Raw genomic sequence first — 22,202 nt, forward strand, 5'->3', positions numbered from 1 at the left:
GATATAGAGAACAAACTAGTGGTTACCAGTAGGGAGAGGGAAGGGGGAGCGGCAATATAGGGGTAGGAGAGTAAGAGACACAAACTATTATTCATAAAATAAATAAGCTACAAGGATATATTGTACAGCACAGGTAATACACACAAGATTTGATAATGACTAGAAATGGAGTATAACCTTTAAAAATTGTGAATCACTATGTTGTACACCTGAAACTTATATAATATTGTAAATCAATTCTACCTCAATTTTAAAAAAGGAAAAAGAAAAAAGAAAATGACTTTGTGTTACATACCAAATTAATAATAAAAAGGACAGAAACCACATGATCATCTTAACAGGTACAGAAAAAGCAGTCAACAAAATCTAACACCGATTTATGATAAATACTCTCAAAAAGGCTAGAGAATGAAGGGAATCCCCTCAAACTGATAAAGGGCATCTTCATAAAATCCATGGTTAACGTCATGCTTAATGCTTTCCCCTTAAGATCAGGGACAAGGCAAGGATATCTGCTTTCACCACTTCTATTCAACATTGTACTGAAGGTTCAAGATGGTACAATTAGGAAAAAAAGAAATTAAAGACATCTAGTTTGGAAAGGAAGAAGTAAAACTGTATTTGTTCTCAGATGACATGATCCTATACATGAAAATCCCAAGGAATATAACACACACACACACACACACACACACACACACACACACACAAATGGAACAAATAAATGACCATATCAAGGTTACAGGATACAAGATCAACACGTGAAAATCAACAATCAACTGCTGATTTCTATATATTGGCAACAATTAATCCAAAACAAAATTAACAGAACAATTCCATTCACAGCAGTATCAGAAAGAGTAAAATACTTAGAAATAAATTTAATAAAAGCAATGCAAGACTTTTACACTGAAAACTACAAAACCCTGCTGAGAAATCTAAATAAATGGAGAAACAATTTCTGTTCATGGACTGGAAGACTAGATATTGTCAAGATGGAAATTCTCCCAAATTGATTTATCCAAAATAGATCTATTCTATTCAATGCGATCCCTATCAAAATGCCAGCAGGCTTTTTGTTGTAGAAATTCAAAGCTGATCCTAAAATTATATGGAAACATAAAGGACCCAGAATAGTCAAAACAATTTTCAAAAAACTAAATATAGCAAACATTGACAGATCTGAAGGGAAAAGAGAGCAATTCAATAATAGTAGAAGACTTCAATACTCCACTTTCAATAATGGATAAAACATCCAGACAGAAAATCAATAAGGAAGCAGTGGGCTGGAACTACATTGACCTAACAGACATATACAGAACTTTTTGCCCAACAGCAGCAAAATACACATTCTTCTCAAGTGCACAGGGAATGTTCTCCAGAATAGATCACGTTAGGTAACAAGTCTTAACAAATTCAAGAAGATTAAAATCATACCAAGTATCTTTTTCAACCACAATGGGATGAAATTAGAATTAACAAAAGGAAAACTGGAAAATTCACAAACATACGAAAATTAAACAACACACTCTTGAACAACCAATGGGTCAAAGAAGAAATCAAAAGAGAAATTAGAAAATACCTTCATACAAACAAAAACACAGCATACCAAAACTTATGGGATGCAGTAAGAGCAGTACTAAGAGGGAAGTTCATAGCAAAAACTGTAATTTTTTTAAAGGCCAACTATAATACTGGACATACAAAATCAAAAATAATTGCCAGAGAAATTCTGAAAATTAATAAATGAGTTTAACAAGTGCGGAGTATGGTCATTTTGTCCAAAACTGATCTTCTGGCCACTCAGAAAAGAAGCTGGATTCCTATGAACTTCCATAACAACTGGACTCAGCTAAATGTGTAATCGATTCTGGTCACCCACAAAGCTTGGGACTCAAGCTCCTTCCTATCATGCCAAAGGAGGGGCTGGTGCTTCCCCAACAGTAAAGGTGGACATGGAGATTTCTACTACTAGCATGCCATGTCATACATCTGGCAAGGTTTGGATCCCAGCCCTTGATTATGCCAGGGAAGGGCTGCTTCCCTCAAAATTTATGTTAAGCCATCAAAATAGGTTCTAGGTTATCCAATTTGTTGGCATATAATTATACACAGTAGTTTAAAAATCTCAAAACCCAAGGGTCATAATCCCTTTCTCGGGGTGAGAAAAATGGTCCTGATAGACCTCTGTACACTGTCCTAGGATGAAAAGGCAATGTGGAGCCCAGTGCAACTAGTACTGCACCAGTCTATGTGTTTCACCCAATGAATGTTACTCCAGTAGGTTAGGTATGAGTTTTGCTTGGATATTTGTACTTATTTGCATAAAAATTGTTATAGCAAGGTGGGCGTCAAGCCAGGTTTCTACTGTAGCTTTCTGGAAGTGGATCAAAGAATGAGAGGTCATTTGGCAGCATGACCAAAGGAAACTCATTTTGGCAGCATGGCCAGTCATTGCGATGGTTGGTCTCACTAGCTGCCTGTGGAAAAATATCCCTAAAGTCCCAATGAATGAAAAATCTGGGGGATAAGATTGCCCAGGTTAGAATTTCTTGGTTTTTATTAATGTTCTTGGTGGGAGTGTCCCAGGAAGAGGCAAACTCAACTGAGGGGAAAGCTAAACAATCCATGATAAAATTATATACACACACACAGAGAAGAGAAATAAGGATACAAAACAAGAACTGAGAAACACTACTGCAAATGAATAAGAGAGGAGGATTTGTTCTACCATATATCTACACTATTATAAAGCTGTGATGATAAGACAATGTTTTGCTGGTACAGGGAGAGAAATATAGAGTAGTGGAGAACAGGAGCCCAGAAACAGACCAATGCATATAAGGATGCCTGTTTCATGGCAAAGCTGATATTGCATAGCAATGGGTATAGACAGGTATTTCAACAAATGGCGCTGGGACTACTGCATATCCATATGGGAAAAAAAGACTGCTACCTTATACCATATCCAGAAAACAATTCCAGGTAGATTATAGACCTAAAACATGAAAGTTAAAACTATAACACCTGTAGAAAATAGTACAGAAAATACATTTGAAAACTTGGGGTAGAAAACATTTCTTGATCAAGACACCAAAAATATTATTCTGAAAGTAAAAGAATGACATTACCTTTAAGAACGTTCTGTTCATTAAGATATCAAGAAAGGGAACAGACAAACTTGAGTGGGAAAAGCTATTTGCAACTTATACAACCAACAAAGGACTCACATCTAGAATACAGAAGAACTAGAAATCAATAAGGATAAAACAGATAACCCAAACAAAAAAAAGGGCAAAACTCCAATAGGTATTTAAATATAAAAGAATATCCAAATGGCTCATAAATATAGAAAAAGGTTCTCAAACTCATTAGTAATTAGAAAATTACAAATTAAAACCACAATGATTTGACAATGATGCCAAGATAATTCAAGGGAAAAGGACCAGTCTCTCAACAAACGGTGCTGAGACAACTGCAAACTCATATTGCTACTGCATATCCACATGCAAAAGAATGAAAATGGACCCCTGCTTCACACCATATACAAAAATATCTCAAAATGGACCAAAGACCAAAATGTAAAAAATAAAACTCTTAGAAGAAGGAAGCATAGGTGTAAATCTTTGTGACCTTGGGTTAGATAATGGTTTCCTAGGTATAATAACAAAGGCACAAGCAATCAAAGAAAGAAAGACAAATTAGACTTCATCAAAATTTAAAACTTCTGTACTTCAAAGGACACTATCAAGAAAGTGAAAAGGAAGGCCACAGAATGGGAGGAAATACTTGAAAATTATATACCTAATAAAGGTCTAGTATCCAAAATATATTTAACAACTATTTCAAACAACAATAAAAGACAAATAATCCCATTTTTTTTAAACGAGCAAAGGATTTTAAAAAGATATACAAATGCCCAATAAGCATATGAAAAGATGCTGAAACTTGTTAGGGAACTAAAACTTTTCTTGCTGTCAGACCAAGAACTTACCTGTATAATTTTTTTTTCAATAAAACTTTTCCAGTGGGGGGGAAAAAATCCCCCATTGATATACCTCTTCACACCTACTATGGTGTGTATAATAAAGAAAGACAGACAATAGTGAGTGTTGGTGAGGATGTGGAGAAATCAGAACTTCACACACTGCTGGCAAGAATGTAAAATGGTTACAACCACTTTGTCAAACAGTTTGGCACTCCTCGAAAAGTTAAACATAGTTACATTATGACCTGGGGATTCTACTCACAGGTAAATGTCCACGAGAACTGAAAACATGTCCACGTAAAAAATTATGCATGACTGCCAATAGCAGCAGTCTATTGCAGTCTATGAATTATTATTCATAATAGCCAAAGAGTGGGAACAACCCAAATGTCCATCAACAGACAAATGAATAAATAAAATATGGTATAGCCACCCAGTGGAATATTATTCACCCATAAAAAGAATGAGGTACTGATACTTCTACAATATAGATGAACCCTGAAAAGATTATTGTAAGTGAAACCAAAAACTAAAGACCACATATTGTATGATTCCACTTATATGAAATGTCCAGAACAGGCAAATACATAGAGACAGGAAGCAGATTAATGTTTTCCAGGGGTTGAGGGGAGGGTAGAATAGGGAGTAGGACTGTTAATGGGTTGGGGTTTTCTTTTTAGGGTGGTAAAAATGTTCTGGAGTTAGTAGTAGTGGTTATACAACTTTGTGAATATACTAAGGACCACTGAATTTTACACTTTACAAAGGTGAATTTTATGATATGCGAGTTATAGCTCAATAAAAAATATATAATATACCCCTTAGATTAGTAAAATTTTTAAAGTTTGACAATATCAAGCCTCAAGAAATCCCACACTGCTGGCTGGAGTGTAAATTGGTACAATCACTTTGAAAAAAAGTCTAACGTTACCTAGTAAAGAGATGTATACCCAATGATCTAGCAATTCTATTCCTAGATATGTACCCTATAGGAATGCATGCTTACATACAAAGACACAAAGCTATGGTAATGAGGCAGTGTGGTATGAGGTACAGGGATACTGTTTATAGCCATTTCATTATTAATAAGTGCTCCAAACAGAAAATAATCCAAATGCCCATTAACAGAAGAATGAATATAGATAAACTAGGAAGTATTCAATCAAGGAAATATAAAATATAATTAAAATGAACTAGAGCTACACCAAAAGCAAGGGTGAATCTTACACCAGAATACTGAGTGGAAAAAAAAAAAAAAAAAAGACCCAAAATACTGCATGATTCTATAGACAGAATGTTCAAAACAAGGCAAAACTAAACTTTACTGTTTAGGGATACATGCACAGGGGGGTAAAAATCTAAATAAAAGCAAAGAAATAACTACCATAAAAGTCAGAAAGTGGTTTCTACTGGGGGTAGTTATGACCAAGAAGGATACATAAAACATTTCTGAAATACCAGAAATGTACTACCACCTAATGTATATGATCATTATAAGAGTGTCTCACAGGAAGTGGACATAATGTATACAACTACAACTTTTATGCATTTTTCTATATGTACATTATGTTTCTCAATTTAAAAATTTTAAAGAATTAATATTATGTATTCTCTCTTGGACACAGGGTTATAAATCCAAGGTCAATTTTGTTATCAGTGATATACAGGTCAACTACAGTCTGAAGTTTTTATGCTTGATTGGCCATCTAAGAGAAGTGTTTAAAGTCTCCCAAGACCTTGAGATTGGGATTGACATATATACACTAATATGTATAAAACGGATAACTAATAAGAACCTGCTGTATAAAAAAATAAAATTCAAAATCCAAAAATAAATAAATAAAGTCTCCCAAGACCTTAATTTCTTGTATTTAACATTCTGCTTTACATATTTTGAAACAACACTATTAAGTATATGTAAGATCGCTCCTGTTATACCATTTTTAAGACCATTACTTTTGTCAAAATACAAAATCCCACTGTCATTTTTAATGCTTTAAACCTTGATTCCTATTGGGGCTTAGACTAATAATGCTAAACTATTTTTTTGTGTTAGTATATATCTAGCATATATTCTTGACATATTTACTTGAAATGTTTCCTCGTCATTCTGTTTGGAAGTGTCTTATGTAAAAGGCTATATAGTAGGTCTGTTATTTTGTTTACCCAATCTGAGACTCTTTTAATAAGTAATCCTTTAATAATGTAAGTAAACCCATTTACATTTATTATTATAATTGAAATATCCTGTTTGCTAGCCAGCCTCCAAGATGGTCCTCCCAAATCTCCACTTTTGAATATCTACATCCTTGTGTAGCCCCCTCCCACATTATACGAGGGTTGGTCTGTGTGACCAAGAGAAAGCATCAGAGGTGATGGCATGTCACTTTCAAGATTAGGTTATAAAACACTGCAGCTTCCACCTTAGGCTCTCTCCCTCAGTTCACTCTGGAGAAGCCAGCTGCCAGGCTGTGAGGACATCCAGGCAGCCTAGAGAAAGGCTCTCAAAGTGAGAAACGAAGCACCTGGTCAATAGCCAGGAAGAAACTGAGGCCTATCAACTACTGCATGAATGAAATTGGAATCTTCCAGATTCAGATGACTACAGCTCTGACAACTTGATTGCAACTTCATGAAGAACCCTGAACCAAAACCAGACGGCTAAGCTACTTCCAAATTCCTAACCACAGAAACTGTGAGATAATAAATGTCTGCTATAAGCGGCTATGTTTTGGGCTAATCTGTCACACAGTAAGAGATAACTAACACGTTTACACTTAATTCTATCCAATTTATTTTCTTTTTTCTATTTATATACTTTGCCTTTATTATTTTTTCCTTACCAACCTTCAATCAACTTTTCTTTGTTCCATTTTTATTTCAACATTATTAAAGCTTTATATTCCATTTATATTCTTAGTTACTAACCCATATATATTTCTGACAAAGTTTAATATCACTAACAATATCTTCCTCCCAAACAAAAACAAACCACAAAAACTTAACATGCTTTTACTTCCATCTAACATCAATATTCATCACGGTAGGCTTCCCTGGTGGCGCAGTGGCTGAGAGTCCGCCTGTCGATGCAGGGGACACGGGTTCGTGCCCCGGTCTGGGAAGATCCCACATGCCGCGGAGTGGCTGGGCCCGTGAGCCACGCCCGCTGAGCCTGCACGTCCGGAGCCTGTGCTCCGCAACGGGAGAGGCCACAATAGTGAGAGGCCCGCGTACCGCAAAAACAAAAACAAACAAAAAAATACTACAGATTAGTTGTGCCAGTTAAGTCTGAAATTAATTTATACAAAACTATACAGAATGTATTTGTTTGTATGTGACTTCTTTGAGATTTATCCATGTGGTTACATTTGACAATGGTAATATGTTCATTTCCACTGTTGCATACTGTTTACTATATGAATATACCACAATTTATTTTTTGATTCTACCAGTGATGGACCTTTGGCCTGCTTCCATTTCAGGGCTATTATGAAAAACAGTACTAAAGGTGTCCTTGGTATGTCTTTTGACACACAAACGTATGCATCTCTGTTTGGTATTTAAAAGAAGCCAATTGAAATTCTGATTGAGGGTTCAATGAATTCATGAATCAAAATAAGATGATGTGCTATCTTTACAGTATTGAATATTCTAATCTAAAAACATGACATATCCCTCTATTTATTCAAGTCTTACTTTAAATAACATTTGATAATTTTCTGTGTAGAGATGTATACAATTTTCGGTAGATTTATTCCTAATGATTTGATTTTAATTAAAATGGTACCATCTTTTCAAAATTGTATCTTATTGATCAGTTGCTGGTATGTAGAAATAAAATTGATTCTGGATATTAGCCTATCCAGTAACTTTGGTAAATTCATGTATCAATTCTAATAGGTAATATATAGATTATTTTGCACTTTCTATATACACAGTCTTGTTGTCTGCAAAGACACTTTCATGTCATCTTTCAAATCTTTAGATTTTTAATTTTTTTCTTAACTTATTGCACCAAGTAGGGCCTTCCATTAAAATGTTACTTAAAAAACAGGATTAGCAAGCATCCTTGTCTCATTCACAATCTTAAAGGGAAAGCCTTTAACTGTTCACCAATAAGTATAAAGTTTATTGTAGATTTTTTGGTACTCCTATCAGAATAATTATGTTCCCTTCTATTATTTGCTTTGAAAAGATATTTTTAATTACAAATTGCCACTGAATTTTATCAATTGCTTTTTAGCATCAAGATGTTAGGATTTATCTCCTTTATTCTTTTTTTTTTTTTTTGCGGTACACGGGCCTCTCACTGTTGTGGCCTCTCCCGTTGCGGAGCACAGGCTCCGGACGCGCAGGCTCAGCGGCCATGGCTCACGGACCCAGCCGCTCCGCGGCATGTGGGATCTTCCCAGACTGGGGCACGAACCCGTGTCCCCTGCATCGGCAGGCGGACTCTCAACCACTGCACCACCAGGGAAGCCCTCCTTTATTCTTTAGATGAGAAATATTATGTTGATTTTTGACTGTCAGGTCAACCTTACAGTTCTAGAATAAATGCATACTGGGAAATACTTGTTCATTATTTCTTCATATACCTTTTTTGCTCCATTCTCTCACATCTCCCTCTGGATTCCAATCATATATCAAGTGGTAGGCCACCTGATATTATGCCACAGTTCTCTGAAGCTCTGTTTATTTTTCCTTAATCTGTTCTCTGTTCTTCAAATTAGTTACTTTCTATAGCACTATCTTCAAATGCACTAACACTTTCACTCTCCTCAGCCATCTCTAGTTTGGTGTTAGGCTCATCCAGCAAATCATCCATTTCAGTTATTGTACTTGTAGCAGGCAAAATGGCTTCCCAAAGATGTCCATGCTTTCCTCCGTGGAACCTGTGAATATGTTACCTTAAATGGCACAGACCAACCCCTGGCTGACAGCCAGCAAGGAAATAGGGACTTACAATCTATAACCACAAAGAAATGAATTTGGCCAACAACCTTAACGAGATTGCAAGTGGATTTTTTCCCAAAGCTTCCAGTAAGCAAAAGCACACTGCCAACATCTTAACTTTACCCCATGAGACCAACGTCTAACCTAAAGAACTGTGAGATCATGGATGTTGTGATTACATTTGTGGTAATTTGTCATGGCAGCAATAAAACACTAATACAGATTTTGGTACCTGGAAGTGAGGTGCTACTATAATACCTAAAATTGTGGAACTGCTTTTGGAACCAGACAATAGGCAGAGGCTGGAAGAATTCTAGTGAGCATAATGAAGAAAATCTAAAATGCCTTGACGGACTGTTATTATAAATTTGGTCTTGAAGGAGAGGCAGTGAGGGCTCACAGACTGCTTGTAGAAAGCTGGTCTTGGAGGATCAGAAGGAAGTCAGAAACTTGTTATTGTAAAATGGAGTAAGGTGGATCCTTGTTAGGTACTGGCACAGAGCTCAGTGAAACTGTGTCCTACAGTTATGTAGAAAGCAGAATTTGTAATTTTTGGATATTTACTTGAGGGAATTTCCAAGGAAAGTGGTGAAGGTATGACCTGGTTTCCTCTTGCTGCTTATAGTAAAATGTGACTACTGGTTATATTTCCCAAATTCTTTGCACTTCTAGCAATTTTATTTTTATTTTTTTAGTTATTACTGTATATAGACATTGTGAACGATACAATGCAAAGACTCTAGAATCTAAGATGTTCCTGTAGCAGGCAGTTAACTGAGCTGGGATCAAATTCCAAACGTTATCTTCTCCATGGTGAGTTGCAAGTGAACTCTCCATTCAGTTCTTTCAGCTGACAGCTACTGCTTTTTGACAGGTTTACTGGAGTCTTCCCCTGTATAAGCACACTTGAGTAGTCAGCCAAAGATTTTTTGCGGAGTTTAAAATTGATTCTGAGGCTCACTGTATCTGTGGCTCCCTCTTTCCCAGGATTTCCACCCTAAATTTTCATCATTCTTCTAATTTCAAACTGTGTTCTCTCCCACTGTCCATAAATACTATGGCTTTCTATGATCCCACACCCCAAAATTGTGGAGTGCCCTCAGAGACCAGCCAGATATACACAAATCTCACCCAGTATAGTTTCTGTCTTCCACGCAGTAATTTCCCTCCAGTTTTTGCCTGCTTTTCACCACTCACCAGTACTTTCAAATAGTGTGGGTTCTTTTGTTTCACAGACGCACAATTTTGGACTAATGATATAATCATTATTTGCAGGAGGGCTAATATAACCAAGCTACTCTACCATTACTGAAAGCAGGAAGCTCAGCTGAAATTTTTTTTTTTTTTTTTTGGCTGTGTTGGGTCTTTTTGCCGCACGCGAGCTTTCTCTAGTTGCAGCGAGCAGGGGCTACTCTTCATTGCGGTGCGTGGGCTTCTCATTGCAGTGTCTTCTCTTGTTGCAGAGCACAGGCTCTAAGCATATGGGCTTCGGTAGCTGCAGCATATGGGCTCAGTAGTTGTGGCTCACGGGCTCTATCTAGAGCGCAGGCTCAGTAGTTGTGGTGCACGGACTTAGTTGCTCCGCAGCATGTGGGATCTTCCCAGACCAGGGCTCGAACCCATGTCCCCTGCATTGGCAGGTGGATTCTTAACCACTGCGCCACCAGGGAAGCCCTGAATATTTTTTTTAATATTCCATTTTTTCTTCTCTGTTGACATTTATATCTCCTAGTTTTTTTAGTGATTACTCAAGAGGTTACAGTATTCATCCTTATATTATCACAGTCTACCATCAGATACTATAACACTACTTCATGAACAGTATAAGAACCTTATGAATGTGTATTTCTACTAGCTTCCCTCACGTGCTTTAAATAAACTATTAAATGCAGTACTTCAACATTCTCTTTTATAAAAATAAAAAGGATAAACAAGATGATTCTTAATGTCACTTCCAGCTTTCACATTTAGTTACTATATAACCTATGATAAATATTTTTTGTTCAATATCAGTTTGTTATTTATTGTATTATTAGCAATCATAATCTGTTAAGTATATATGCTGCAGCATACATTAAAGTAAAAATAAAATTTGTGATTCTTGGGTTTCCCTGGTGGCGCAGTGGTTGAGAGTCCACCTGCTGATGCAGGGGACATGGGTTCGTGCCCCAGTCCAGGAAGATCCCACATGCTGCGGAGCGGCTGAGCCCGTGAGCCACGGCCGCTGAGCCTGTGCGTCCGGAGCCTGTGCTCCGCAACGGGAGAGGCCACAAAAAAAAGTTGTGATTCTTGGAATCCCATATTTTTTTTCTTAATTTGGAAAACACCAAATCCATCTGTAAAGTTGACATTGCCGAAAAAATATTCATAAAGGAAATAAACTCTGAGGTATGTTAACCAGCAAATGGAAAATTACTTAGGATTAGCTGAAAACACTTACCCCTCTTCATTTTCTTTTAGTAAGCGACTGGCAATTCGGATCAACATGCAGTAGGCAAACTGTGATTTGAGACCAGATTTAGTAAATTTATTCAACATCTTAGAAACAGCAAGGCGATCACTCTTTTTAAGGTGATACAAAACTCCCAACGCATGGTACTAAAGAACAAGAAAAAGAATATGATATAGAGAGAAGGCTGAGTAGGAAGAGGATAAAACTTACATAAATATAGAATCATACGGAAATACATTTTTAATTAAAAGATACCCAAGTTTAATGTATACAAATAGAATATCTTTTTCATACTGAATCAAACACAGGCATGATTGAAAGGATAAGAGTTTCTAATTTACCCTCAGAAGTTGTTAATACAGATTAGGTAAGTATTAAGGGGGTGACATACAATCTGAAGATGGCTCTAGCAGGTTCAGCGTTGCCCCATCCATCGTTAGTACAAAGGCTCTCAGGTCCAAGGCTTTAACCAGTGTTACAGGTCTTGCTTAGTGGATTTAAATCATCTGTGGTTATGTTAGTGGTTAAAGGATTAATCTCCTGAAGTAGGCTTATGGCATGTAATTATCATGGCACTTTGTGTAAAAACACAATGATCAGAGTTAGGAAGGTGAGAATGTTTCCCAAGGGAAAAATTACTACTCTACTTCCTCATAAGTGAATATGCTAACATGAGAAGTAAACATTAAAAGAGGATAAATAAGTACCCTCTCAAATATAAATGGAGTACTTTACATAAAATTGCCAGTTAAGAATTTAATCTTGTTCCTTTTAATTAAGAATAGCATAATGAATATCAAAAGGAGATCTTTCCAACAAAACAGTTTTAAAGCTTCACAAAGTGATAATTACTCTTTACTGTTTTTCTAATGTCTAGTATAATCAAGGCCTGAAAAGCTTAGAATTGAACATCCATCTTCACAAATTATTTTTCAAACAAAGGACTGAAATGAATTATGACCTCTGGAATGAGCATCTCAAACTACCACTGAATATAAGAATCTTCTCAAACATTCCTACAGTTTCTACTAAACACTATAGCAGGGCCTACAGTGGTAATCATAATTAGTGGGATACTCACTTGGGAATATGCACTAATATATACTTAATATTATGCTGCTTAATATTAGCCTTTAGCTAATACTCATCTGGGGAATCAATAAACTGCCCCTAAAATGTAGGGCTAAAGAAAGATGATCTGGAGACATAAGCTAAGGTGATTCAATGACAGTACCTGGACCATAATATTATCACTTGAAGCAGCTTCTTGGGCTTCATTGACCCAGCGCTTAACCACATCATAGCTTATCTTCATCATGTGCTAAATACAGAAAAAATTGAGAACAGATCATGCATAGCCACTAAAAGTTTAGAAACATGAGTTAGTTTTCTTGGAAAATTACTAACAGACATTTCCAGAAAAAGAGAAACAATGTTATAGCTTTTATAAGTCTATTTCAAGTCTCTGAGACAACTAATAAACCTGAAACACTTTCTCCAAGACCCCTTTGCAAAGGTGAGCATATGTTTGTGGGCTGGGAAAGGTGTATAAAGGGAAGTAATGAGAGGGGAAGGACGGGGAGGGAATGAATAATTAATAGGATGGTACTTAAATAATGTTAACATTATAGGTTTTACTTCCAGGAAACTCACCTGGAAGAAAAAACAGAGTACCATAAAAAAGTAAAGTACCTGCTGTAAAACTTGACCAATTATATTCCAGAACCAGCAACTCTCGTGATTCAGATGATCTAATCCATTCACACATTAGTAACCAATTTTAATCAAATACAATGTGATAGGCTGTCATGAATAAATTTTGTTTTGATAAAAAAGAGAAAGAAAAGATATTACTAAAACAAACAGCACTTCCTGGGAGGAAATTTAGTAATGGGACAGTAGACTTTGGACTGAAGGACACTGCAGACACAGGGCACCAACAAAAGCAGAGGACAAAGAGACAAGAGGTAGAAGGGTAGGTCATAAAGGAAGATTTAAAGAAAGAGATTAGCTCAGTTTCTTTCCTGATCCCCATCCCACCCTAACACACTATCTGTATTATATATACAACATAGCTTTCTGATTACCAAAACCTTTCAAACATATAAAAATTTCATGTTTTTATAACTGCCCATTTTAATGCTCAATGTTCCTCTTTCAGGTAAAGCATTATTGTATAAAGTAATAGAAATGTATACATATTTTTAAATATTTCATTTGCGAGAGAATCATACTGATACTTTGTTTTTGCAACTAGAAACTGTACCATGCATGAGAACCAGTTACTTGTTCACTTACTAAGGAAGATACCAATGCTGAACTGGATACACTGGAGACTTTATCCACAATGGCCTGTTTCATGTATCTTTCAATGGCCTGCAACATTGTTCCCTGAGAACATTCATAAAGAAAAAGCAGTTGAAGCAGAACATTTTCATCCAAAACTACCACTTCAAAATAATTTACAAAAACAAGTCACATATTTGTCTCTGTGCAAATATTTAGAATGCATTAAAAGGCTTATCATATAATAATCAGATCCCAGAGGGCAAAACCCAGACAACCAAGTGGCAGCTTCAAGAAGGAACATTTGGGGGCTTCCCTGGTGGTGCAGTGGTGGAGAGTCCATCTGCCGATGCACGGGACACGGGTTCGTGCCCTCCGGGAAGATCCCACATGCCGTGGAGTGGCTGGGCCCATGACCCATGGCCACTGAGCCTGTGCTCCACAACGGGAGAGGCCACAACAGTGAGAGGCCCGTGTACCGCAAAAAAAAAAAAAAGAAAAAAGAAAAAAAGAAGGAACATTTGTAAGGAAGAGGAATAACTGTTCCACAATGAAATAAACTATCTCAAAGTGAAGAATCCCAGTTCGGAAGAAATACACAAGTAGAGGCTGAACCTATCAGGGATATTATAAAAGAAATTCCTAAATGGGGATGCTTTTAAAGTCCTGAAGATACCTCTACGTGTAGGGCACGTATTTTATATGGATCCCAGAGAGTCCTATAAATCAACTGTAATCTCTGATTATTTTAGATTCATAAGAAATTAAATGTGCAATATGCTACTATACTGAGTCCTCAATAGGAAATCCTCTGAAAATAAAGTTCTTTTTAATTTATCTGGAAGAAAGCTTAGCACTGGGAAGGTGGTGGCAGGTAAGTAAGGATGCATAAATACACCAAGATCGATACTTAGATGAAGAGTCTTAGCTAGCCCTGGAATGGTCAAGTCTTATGGTATCAATTTAATGCTAAAAGCAAAAGCAACCACAATAAAGTAACTGAGCATTGAAAAATACTAAACCATTTCTATTATTCCTCCTAGGATCCAGATTTACCACTTAACCCTGCTCAACCTTTGAAATTTGAGAAGATTGCAAGCATATACATAAAATACACCCGATCATGAATATAGCTGAAATATTATTCAATTTGCTTGGCAATGCCCAGCATGTCCTTCATTTTAACCTTTCCTTCTCAGAGTTCCAAGAAAGGGACAGCCTAACATACTCTATAACCTCATCCCTCCCAATACAACAGACTAAGTCAAGGTTAAACACCTGATTTGGACCCAGGTAGATAACAAGCCACTGGCTGGCTGATGGCTAATCAGATCTTTTCTCTTAAATACTTAAATGAGAGGGCTTGAGCCTGGTAAATGATGGATGATAATAGTAAATATCTGAGAATCTTGCTGCTGAGTTCCTTAGAGCTGCCCTATTTCTTGTTCTGGTTGTAAGCTTTACCTCAAATTCTGAGAGATTTGTATTTTGTAAGAAAGATTTTTTTTTTTTAAAGCTAAATTCGAATGGGTTTTTGTCTCCTGCAAGCAATGTGCCCTGACTATGACAAAAGTCCATGAGGGTAAATATAGAGAGAAATAGAATAATCTAAATAAACAAAAGGAAAAAACAATCTAAAAGAAAAAAAAACCTAGAGCCACAAAAGCCTTTCTGGTGGTCATGTTTCTCTTCTGCTGATGATTCACAAAGTCAGACAGGGAATCCTACTAAATTTACATGGCCACCTGCAGATAAACATAGGTCCCCTTTGACACCTCAGTAAAACAAAGAACTTACATCAGTGATTCTGCAGAGAGCCCTGATGGCTGGGCCTCGGTACACATCTTCCTTTCCAGTCATGTCCTTAGTCAGACTGAGAAAAATCAAATTGGTTACCATAAGATTAAAGTTTTCTCTTTTGTGGAGTCCACCCCTCGCTAATTCCACTTGTCCCCATAATTATCTTAATACAACTACTGATTAAACAAGTATTTATTGAGTGTCTTCCTTGGATAAATATAAAAACTACTGGGTAGAAGACTATTTTAAATCTTAAGAATACAGCAGTTGGTGGGAATGTAAACTGATACAGTCACTATGGAGAACAGTATGAAGGTTCCTTAAAAAACTAAAAATAGAACTACCATATGACCCAGCAATCCCACTACTGGGCATGTGCCCTGAGAAAACAACAATTCAAAAAGAGACATGTACCACAATGTTCACTGCAGCACTATTTACAATAGCCAGGACATGGAAGCAACCTAAGGGTCCACAGACAGATGAATGGACAAAGAAGGTGTGGCACATATATACAATGGAATATTACTCAGCCATGAAAAGAAACAAAATTGAGTTACTTGTAGTGAGGTGGATGGACCTAGAGTCTGTCATACAGAATGAAGCAAGTCAGAAAAACAAATACGGTATGGTATCACATATATATGGAATCTAAAAAAAAAATTAAAAAATTGGTACTGATGAACTTAGTGGCAGGACAGGAATAAAGATGCAGACATAGAGAATGGACTTGAGGACATGGGGTGGGGGAAGGGTAAGCTGCGACAAAGTGAGAGAGTAGCACGGACATATATACACTACCAAACGTAAAATAGAGAGCTAGTGGGAAGGAGCCACATAGCACAGGGAAATCAGCTAGGTGCTTTGTGACCACCTAGAGGGGTGGGATAGGGAGGGTGGGAGGGAGGCAGATATGGGGATATTTGTATACATATAGCTGATTCACTTTGTTACACAGCAGAAACTAACACAACATTGTAAAGCAATTATACTCCAATAAAGATGTAAAAAAAAAAGAATACGGCAGTGAGCAAAACAAAGTCTTTGCCTTCATGGAGCTTACATTCCAGTGGGAAAGAGATATTAATCACATAAACTAAATATAAAAATAATTTTAGATACTGATTACTGGCATAAAAAGCAGACGATTATATAGAGAGCCTCAGGCTGAAATCCCCCAAAATCCCAAAAACTCATCAGACTTAAAAATAACTCTTTAAAAGAAACTGACTAAAACGATTACTTCATGAGGTCTCGCTCTCACAGGAATGGCTTTCTAAAATAATTGTCAATGGTTTCAGACCTTTCTGTGGAGCTGCAAAAACAGGCAGAGGAGTGTGGACTGAGCTACAAAATTTCATGGCCATAATTTTAAAAGGTTTTTAACCTTTAGATTATTCACTCTTTTACCCTTCCTTCTCTTGTCCTTTGTGCATTTATACTACCCTCAAACTGACTATCCACCTCCTCCCTCACTCAACTTCCCTCACATAATCCAAAACAGCCTCCAACTCCAACTCACTCCATTAGGGCACCAAGAGGAGAAAGTTGTGAATAACTGACAGTCCTTCAATTTTGTTCATTTTTCAATTATTAGGTAGAGTATTTCACTCATATAACAATCCATTTTCAAAGTATTCAGAAAGGTATAAAATATAAAGTCTAAGTCTCTCCTCACCCACCCTAGCCTGTAGTGCCACTCAACTGGAGACAGTCATTGTGAACAGTTGCTTAAAGTTTTCTTAAGAAAGTTCTTAAAATATATGCAACCACAGAGACTTTTTAAAATGCATGCCAATGGATCACCACTCTTCCGGTACCTTCAATCTTACTTAGTAATATAACTTGAAAATCTTTCCTTATAGGCAGATGTTTTAAAATTTTAGATACTTATATATATTAAAATGTCTAAATAGTATATCTAAAATATATTTTTAATGGTAGCACAGATTTCCATTGTTTGGGGATAAATAATTTATCAACCAGTCTTTTTCACAAATATTTGCATTTTTCCAATTAGATTGAAAAACTGAGGCTTGGCAGGTTTGGTTCCTGAGTCCTCTCTCCTTGGCTTGCTGATGGCACGGAAGTAGCCATAGTAATGCATAAACAAAAAGGCATGGCTACGTTCCAATAAAACTTTATTTACAAAATGAGGCAACAGTTTTGGCCATGGGCCATAGTTTGCCAACCCCTGCTCTGTACTTCTGTTTAGCTTGGGCTGCCCTGACAGCAAAGGCTTACATACAGATAGTTTATTTGGGAGTGTGTTCTGAGGGAGAAGTAAAAGATAAGGAAGTAAACAAAGGAGGAGGGAAAGTCAACCCAAAGAAGTTTTCTCTAGTGTGTCACTGCCACAAACAGCTGGTTATTTAATGACCAATCTTCTGAGGACCTTAATGAAATACATCTCAGAAACCACACATTCAAGGGATGAAAAGGAAAGAATTTATCCACTAGCTCTTAGCCCCTGGTAGAGATTTCACCCCGGAGTGTTAACTCCCCATTCTCTTAACATTCACATGTTAACTCACACATGTGAGTTCAGTGAGTGTGCAAGAAATTGCAGGGCAGGAAGCAAAACGCACAGGACATGCTTGAAGTGAGGCACTATCGATGCTAGTGAGCTGGACCCTACATGGCAATGTTGACCACAGCCACAGCTGGAACCAAAGATGAGGCTGAGGAAACGGGAGGTTGCTCAAAAGTGGCACCCAATACAGCCCATCATTTGCACCCCTCACATTTGAATATGTCTTCCATTGAATCTAATCTATCACTGAGTCTTCAAGATGGTAACCATCCACTATTTCTACAAGAGACTGGAAGATGAGTAGAACATGGTACAACCCATACTGCTACAACACATTTCAAAGCCATAATTGATATTCATCATCTCCTTCCTATAACCACCCATTCTTTATTTCCCTCACTCTTGGCCAGCACTTCATCTCATCTTGGTTATATGTCTGGTAGGTGACTCAAACCTTGATCCAAAGGGATCTGAGCCTTTGTTGGATTTACCCTGGTTGGACCATTGGTTGTTCCCTAGTCCCGAGTCAACATTTTCCCATGCGTGAATGCACAAAAATATACTCAAGTGAATACCTTGAATTCTAGATACAGTCCTGTCACCTTTATATAGAAACAACCCTAGATCCTGATAGGGATCAAGGTCAGTTACCTCTACAAGTAAAGCAGCTCCTTTCATTACCTGCTGGTCTACTAGCATGAAGAACACAAAGTGACCCAATAGGAGTCATCATTTCAAGTGTGCAAACTGGCTCACTTCCTGCCGCACGGTTGCTCTGACTCTGCAGTGTGGGATGCCTTAGGTTGCCAACCTGTTACTCAGACATGTAGAATCCAGAAGTGTGGGATGTTTCTGCGCTGGAGACAATCCACAACCCACGGGAACCAGGAGTCAATGGGTTAAATGCCTCCCCCTTTTCACCCCTTGAAAACATTGTCCCCTGGGAACCGGGACCTCTAATCCACATTCGGGGTGAGAATGGGAAGCATAAATTCTACAAGTGAGTCACTGGGAGTGAGGGTTAGAGGAGCCAGTCCTACTTCCACCTCTTGATTTCTGGACCTGCCTATTTTATTTCTTGGTGACAGTACCATACACTGGCAATCGATTCAATGGATATATGGCATCTTGGAGGAGAATTCCCCAACCTCACAGAGTCCTTCCTCCAACCTACTACCTCAGCTGAGCATTCAATAGGCCATCTTATCATAGCATCAGGCTGTCTGCTCCTAGGTGAAGCACAATATAATAAAACTACTCATCTCCCTCCCAGTCACGAGCCCACTATCACTCCGCTTTTGCCATAAAATGAATGGCAATGTCACATAGGATACCATGACAATAAATTAAGAATAATTGTTTATACCACAACTTGGCCCTACTGCAAACCCCTGGTTTATTCTATCTATATTTTATGGTGTTTGGGTCATGCAATTTAAAAAAATTATGTAGTCAAATTTATCAATCCTTTCTATTACCTTTGGATTTTAGTCATAATTACGAAACTTTTCCCTACACCAAGGTTAAAGAAGAATATACTCATGTTTTCTTCTAGTACTTGTATGGTTTCATTTTTTAAAATTTATACTCCTTATCTTTTTAGAGTTTACTCATGTATATGATGTGAAATACAGATCTAATTTTATCTTTTTCTAAGTGGCTACTCAGTTGTCCCAGAAACATGTATTAAAAAGTACATGCTGGGGCTTCCCTGGTGGCACAGTGGTTGGGAGTCCGCCTGCTGATGCGGGGGACGCGGGTTCGTGCCCTGGTCCGGGAGGGTCCCACATGCCGCGGAGCAGCTGGGCCCGTGGGCCGTGGCTGCTGGGCCTGTGTGTCCAGAGCCTGTGCTCCACGGCGGGAGGGGCCCGCAGTGGTGAGAGGCCCGCATACCGCAAAAAAAAAAAAAAAGTACATGCTTACCCCAGTGATTAGAGATGCCACCTTTGTCATATACTAAGTTTGCATGTGTCCTTGGGTCTAATTCTGTACTTTCCATTTGTATCAGAGAATTCTGAAAAATGTACATCAGCACGGCCGAGCTGACACTTTACACAGTCATCACACAATTTTACTCCACTGGTCTCTTTGTCTATTCACGTGTCAGTACCACACTGTTGTAACTGTACAGGCCTTAGTATTTCACTGACTGGTAGAGCTAGTCCTTCCTCACGGTTTTCCCTTTTTCAGTTATTTCCTGGCTATTCTTTTTTTTTTTTTTGGGGGGGGGGTGCGCAGAAGTGAAGGCCACAACCCTAAGATCCAGGAACAGGGTGCCTGCCTAAGACAGCCTTAATTAGAACAACAAAGAACAGCCTCCCATCCCTACCAGCCCACTGCACTGAGGGATAAGTAAGTAACCTGCAAGAGAACAACCCTCTCTGAGGGGCTGGGGGAAGAAAATACCAAAAGCTGAGGGCAATCATTGAAAAAAAAAAACAACTCTGTCACACCAGCCCTCAACCTAAACATAGGGTATCACTAGAGGAATTTGAAGCCAAGCTTGGGGAGCACTGCGTGTTACAAGAGCAACAAGAAACCAAACCCAGTCCAAGCTCTGGTAAGCTGTAAGCTCTGGTCTCTCTTTAGGTTTTGAGCCAGTTGGTTACTCTGAGATATCAGTGCCAGCACTCTAAAGGATTCAGATAAATTGCTGAACTTGCTATTTGTTCAGCCCCCTTTTCATGGAAACATTGGACATAATGCTCTTTCCAAATCTCTATACCCCAAAAGCCTCCATTTAACTTTTGCTTCATTTCACCTGGGTTAATATCTAGAAGTGAACGAACTGGATCCTATGGTAGGTTCATGTTTAACTTTTTAAGAAACTGCAAAAATGTTTTCTAACATGATTTCACCACTTTACATTCCTACCAGAGATCCAATTCCTCCTCATCCTTAGTAATATTTGCTAAAGTCAGTCTATTTAATTTTTAGTCAATTGAAAGATGTATAGTGGTATCTCATTGTGGTTTTAAACTGAATTTCCCTAATGACTAAGAAGGTTGAACATCTTTTCATTTGCTTTATTTGCCATGTATATGTCTTCTTTAGTGGTGTCTATTCACAGATTTTACACGTTTTTTTATTGTATTGTTTTCTCATTATTGAATTTTGAAAGCTCTTTATATGCCCTAGATACTAGTCCTTTATTATATATAATTTATAAGTATTTTCTTCCACCCTGTGTTTTGTCTTTTTGTTTTCTTTATGGATCAAGCTTTTGACGTTGTATCTCAAAAATCTTTGCTTAATTCAAGGTCACAAGGATTTTTCCATATGTTTTCTTTTAGAGGTTTTGTAGCTTTAGGTTTTGTATTTAGGTCCATAGACCTTAGAAGAAAAAAAAAAAGGCTACAGATTAAATCTTTAAGCTTTTTCATGTCTGAAATTGCTTTTATGCCAACTGTTTCTGACAGCTATTTTTGCTGGACACAGAATTCTGGGCTAACAATTGTGCTTTTTGTTTTCTTTCAGTACTACAAAGATGTAGTATCATTTCCCTTCAGCCTAAAACACTTCATTTAATATTTCCTTCAGAGTAGGTCTGTTGGTGACAAATACTCTTGATTTACCTTCATCTGAGGAGTCTTAACTTCACTTTCACTCCTGAAAGATATTTTTTGTGGATACAGAATACTGGGTTGTCATTTCCTTTTGCTTCAGCACTTAAAACGACAGTGTTCCACCATCTTCCGAAATGTGTTTTCTGATGAGAAATCCACAGTATTTTTTCAAAATATTTATTTATTTATTTGGTTGCACCAGGTCTTAGTTGTGGCAGGTGGACTCCTTAGTTGCAGCATGTGGGCTCCTTCGTTGCGGCTCCAGGGCTCCTTCAGTTGAGGCTCGCCGGCTCCTTAGTTGCAGTACGTGGGCTCCTTAGTTGCAGCAGGTGGGCTCCTTAGTTGCAGCTAGCCAGCTCTTTAGTTGCAGCACACAGGCTCCTTAGTTGTGGCATGCAAACTCTAAGCTGCAGCACGCGTGTGGGATCTAGTTCCCCGACCAGGGATCAAACCCAGGCCCCCTGCATTGGGAGCGTGGAGTCTTATCCACTGTGCCACCAGGGAAGACCTCCCACAGTATTTTAAACTGAAGTTTCCTTATATGTAATGAGTCATTTTTCTCAAACTGCTTTCAAGGGTTATACTTTATCTTTGGTTTTCAGCAGTTTCCTTATGATCTGGGTG

General features: G+C 37.8%; 1 protein-coding gene across 2 annotated transcripts in view; it reads right to left on the minus strand.

Moving 5' to 3' along the window:
* The window catches only part of COPG2 (COPI coat complex subunit gamma 2), a 129,682-nt gene that overhangs the window by 83,076 nt on the left and 24,404 nt on the right, over nucleotides 1-22,202 (minus strand). For both annotated transcript variants that reach the window (XM_067747017.1, XM_067747018.1), the window contains exons 6-9: nucleotides 15,477-15,552; nucleotides 13,692-13,784; nucleotides 12,628-12,714; nucleotides 11,382-11,539 (exon numbers count right to left, since the gene is read on the minus strand). In XM_067747017.1, the coding sequence (XP_067603118.1) occupies nucleotides 11,382-11,539; nucleotides 12,628-12,714; nucleotides 13,692-13,784; nucleotides 15,477-15,552 (414 nt within the window). The remainder of the gene's footprint in view (nucleotides 1-11,381; nucleotides 11,540-12,627; nucleotides 12,715-13,691; nucleotides 13,785-15,476; nucleotides 15,553-22,202) is intronic.

Source organism: Pseudorca crassidens, chromosome 8 (assembly GCF_039906515.1).
Source record: "Pseudorca crassidens isolate mPseCra1 chromosome 8, mPseCra1.hap1, whole genome shotgun sequence".
NCBI lineage: Eukaryota > Metazoa > Chordata > Mammalia > Artiodactyla > Delphinidae > Pseudorca > Pseudorca crassidens.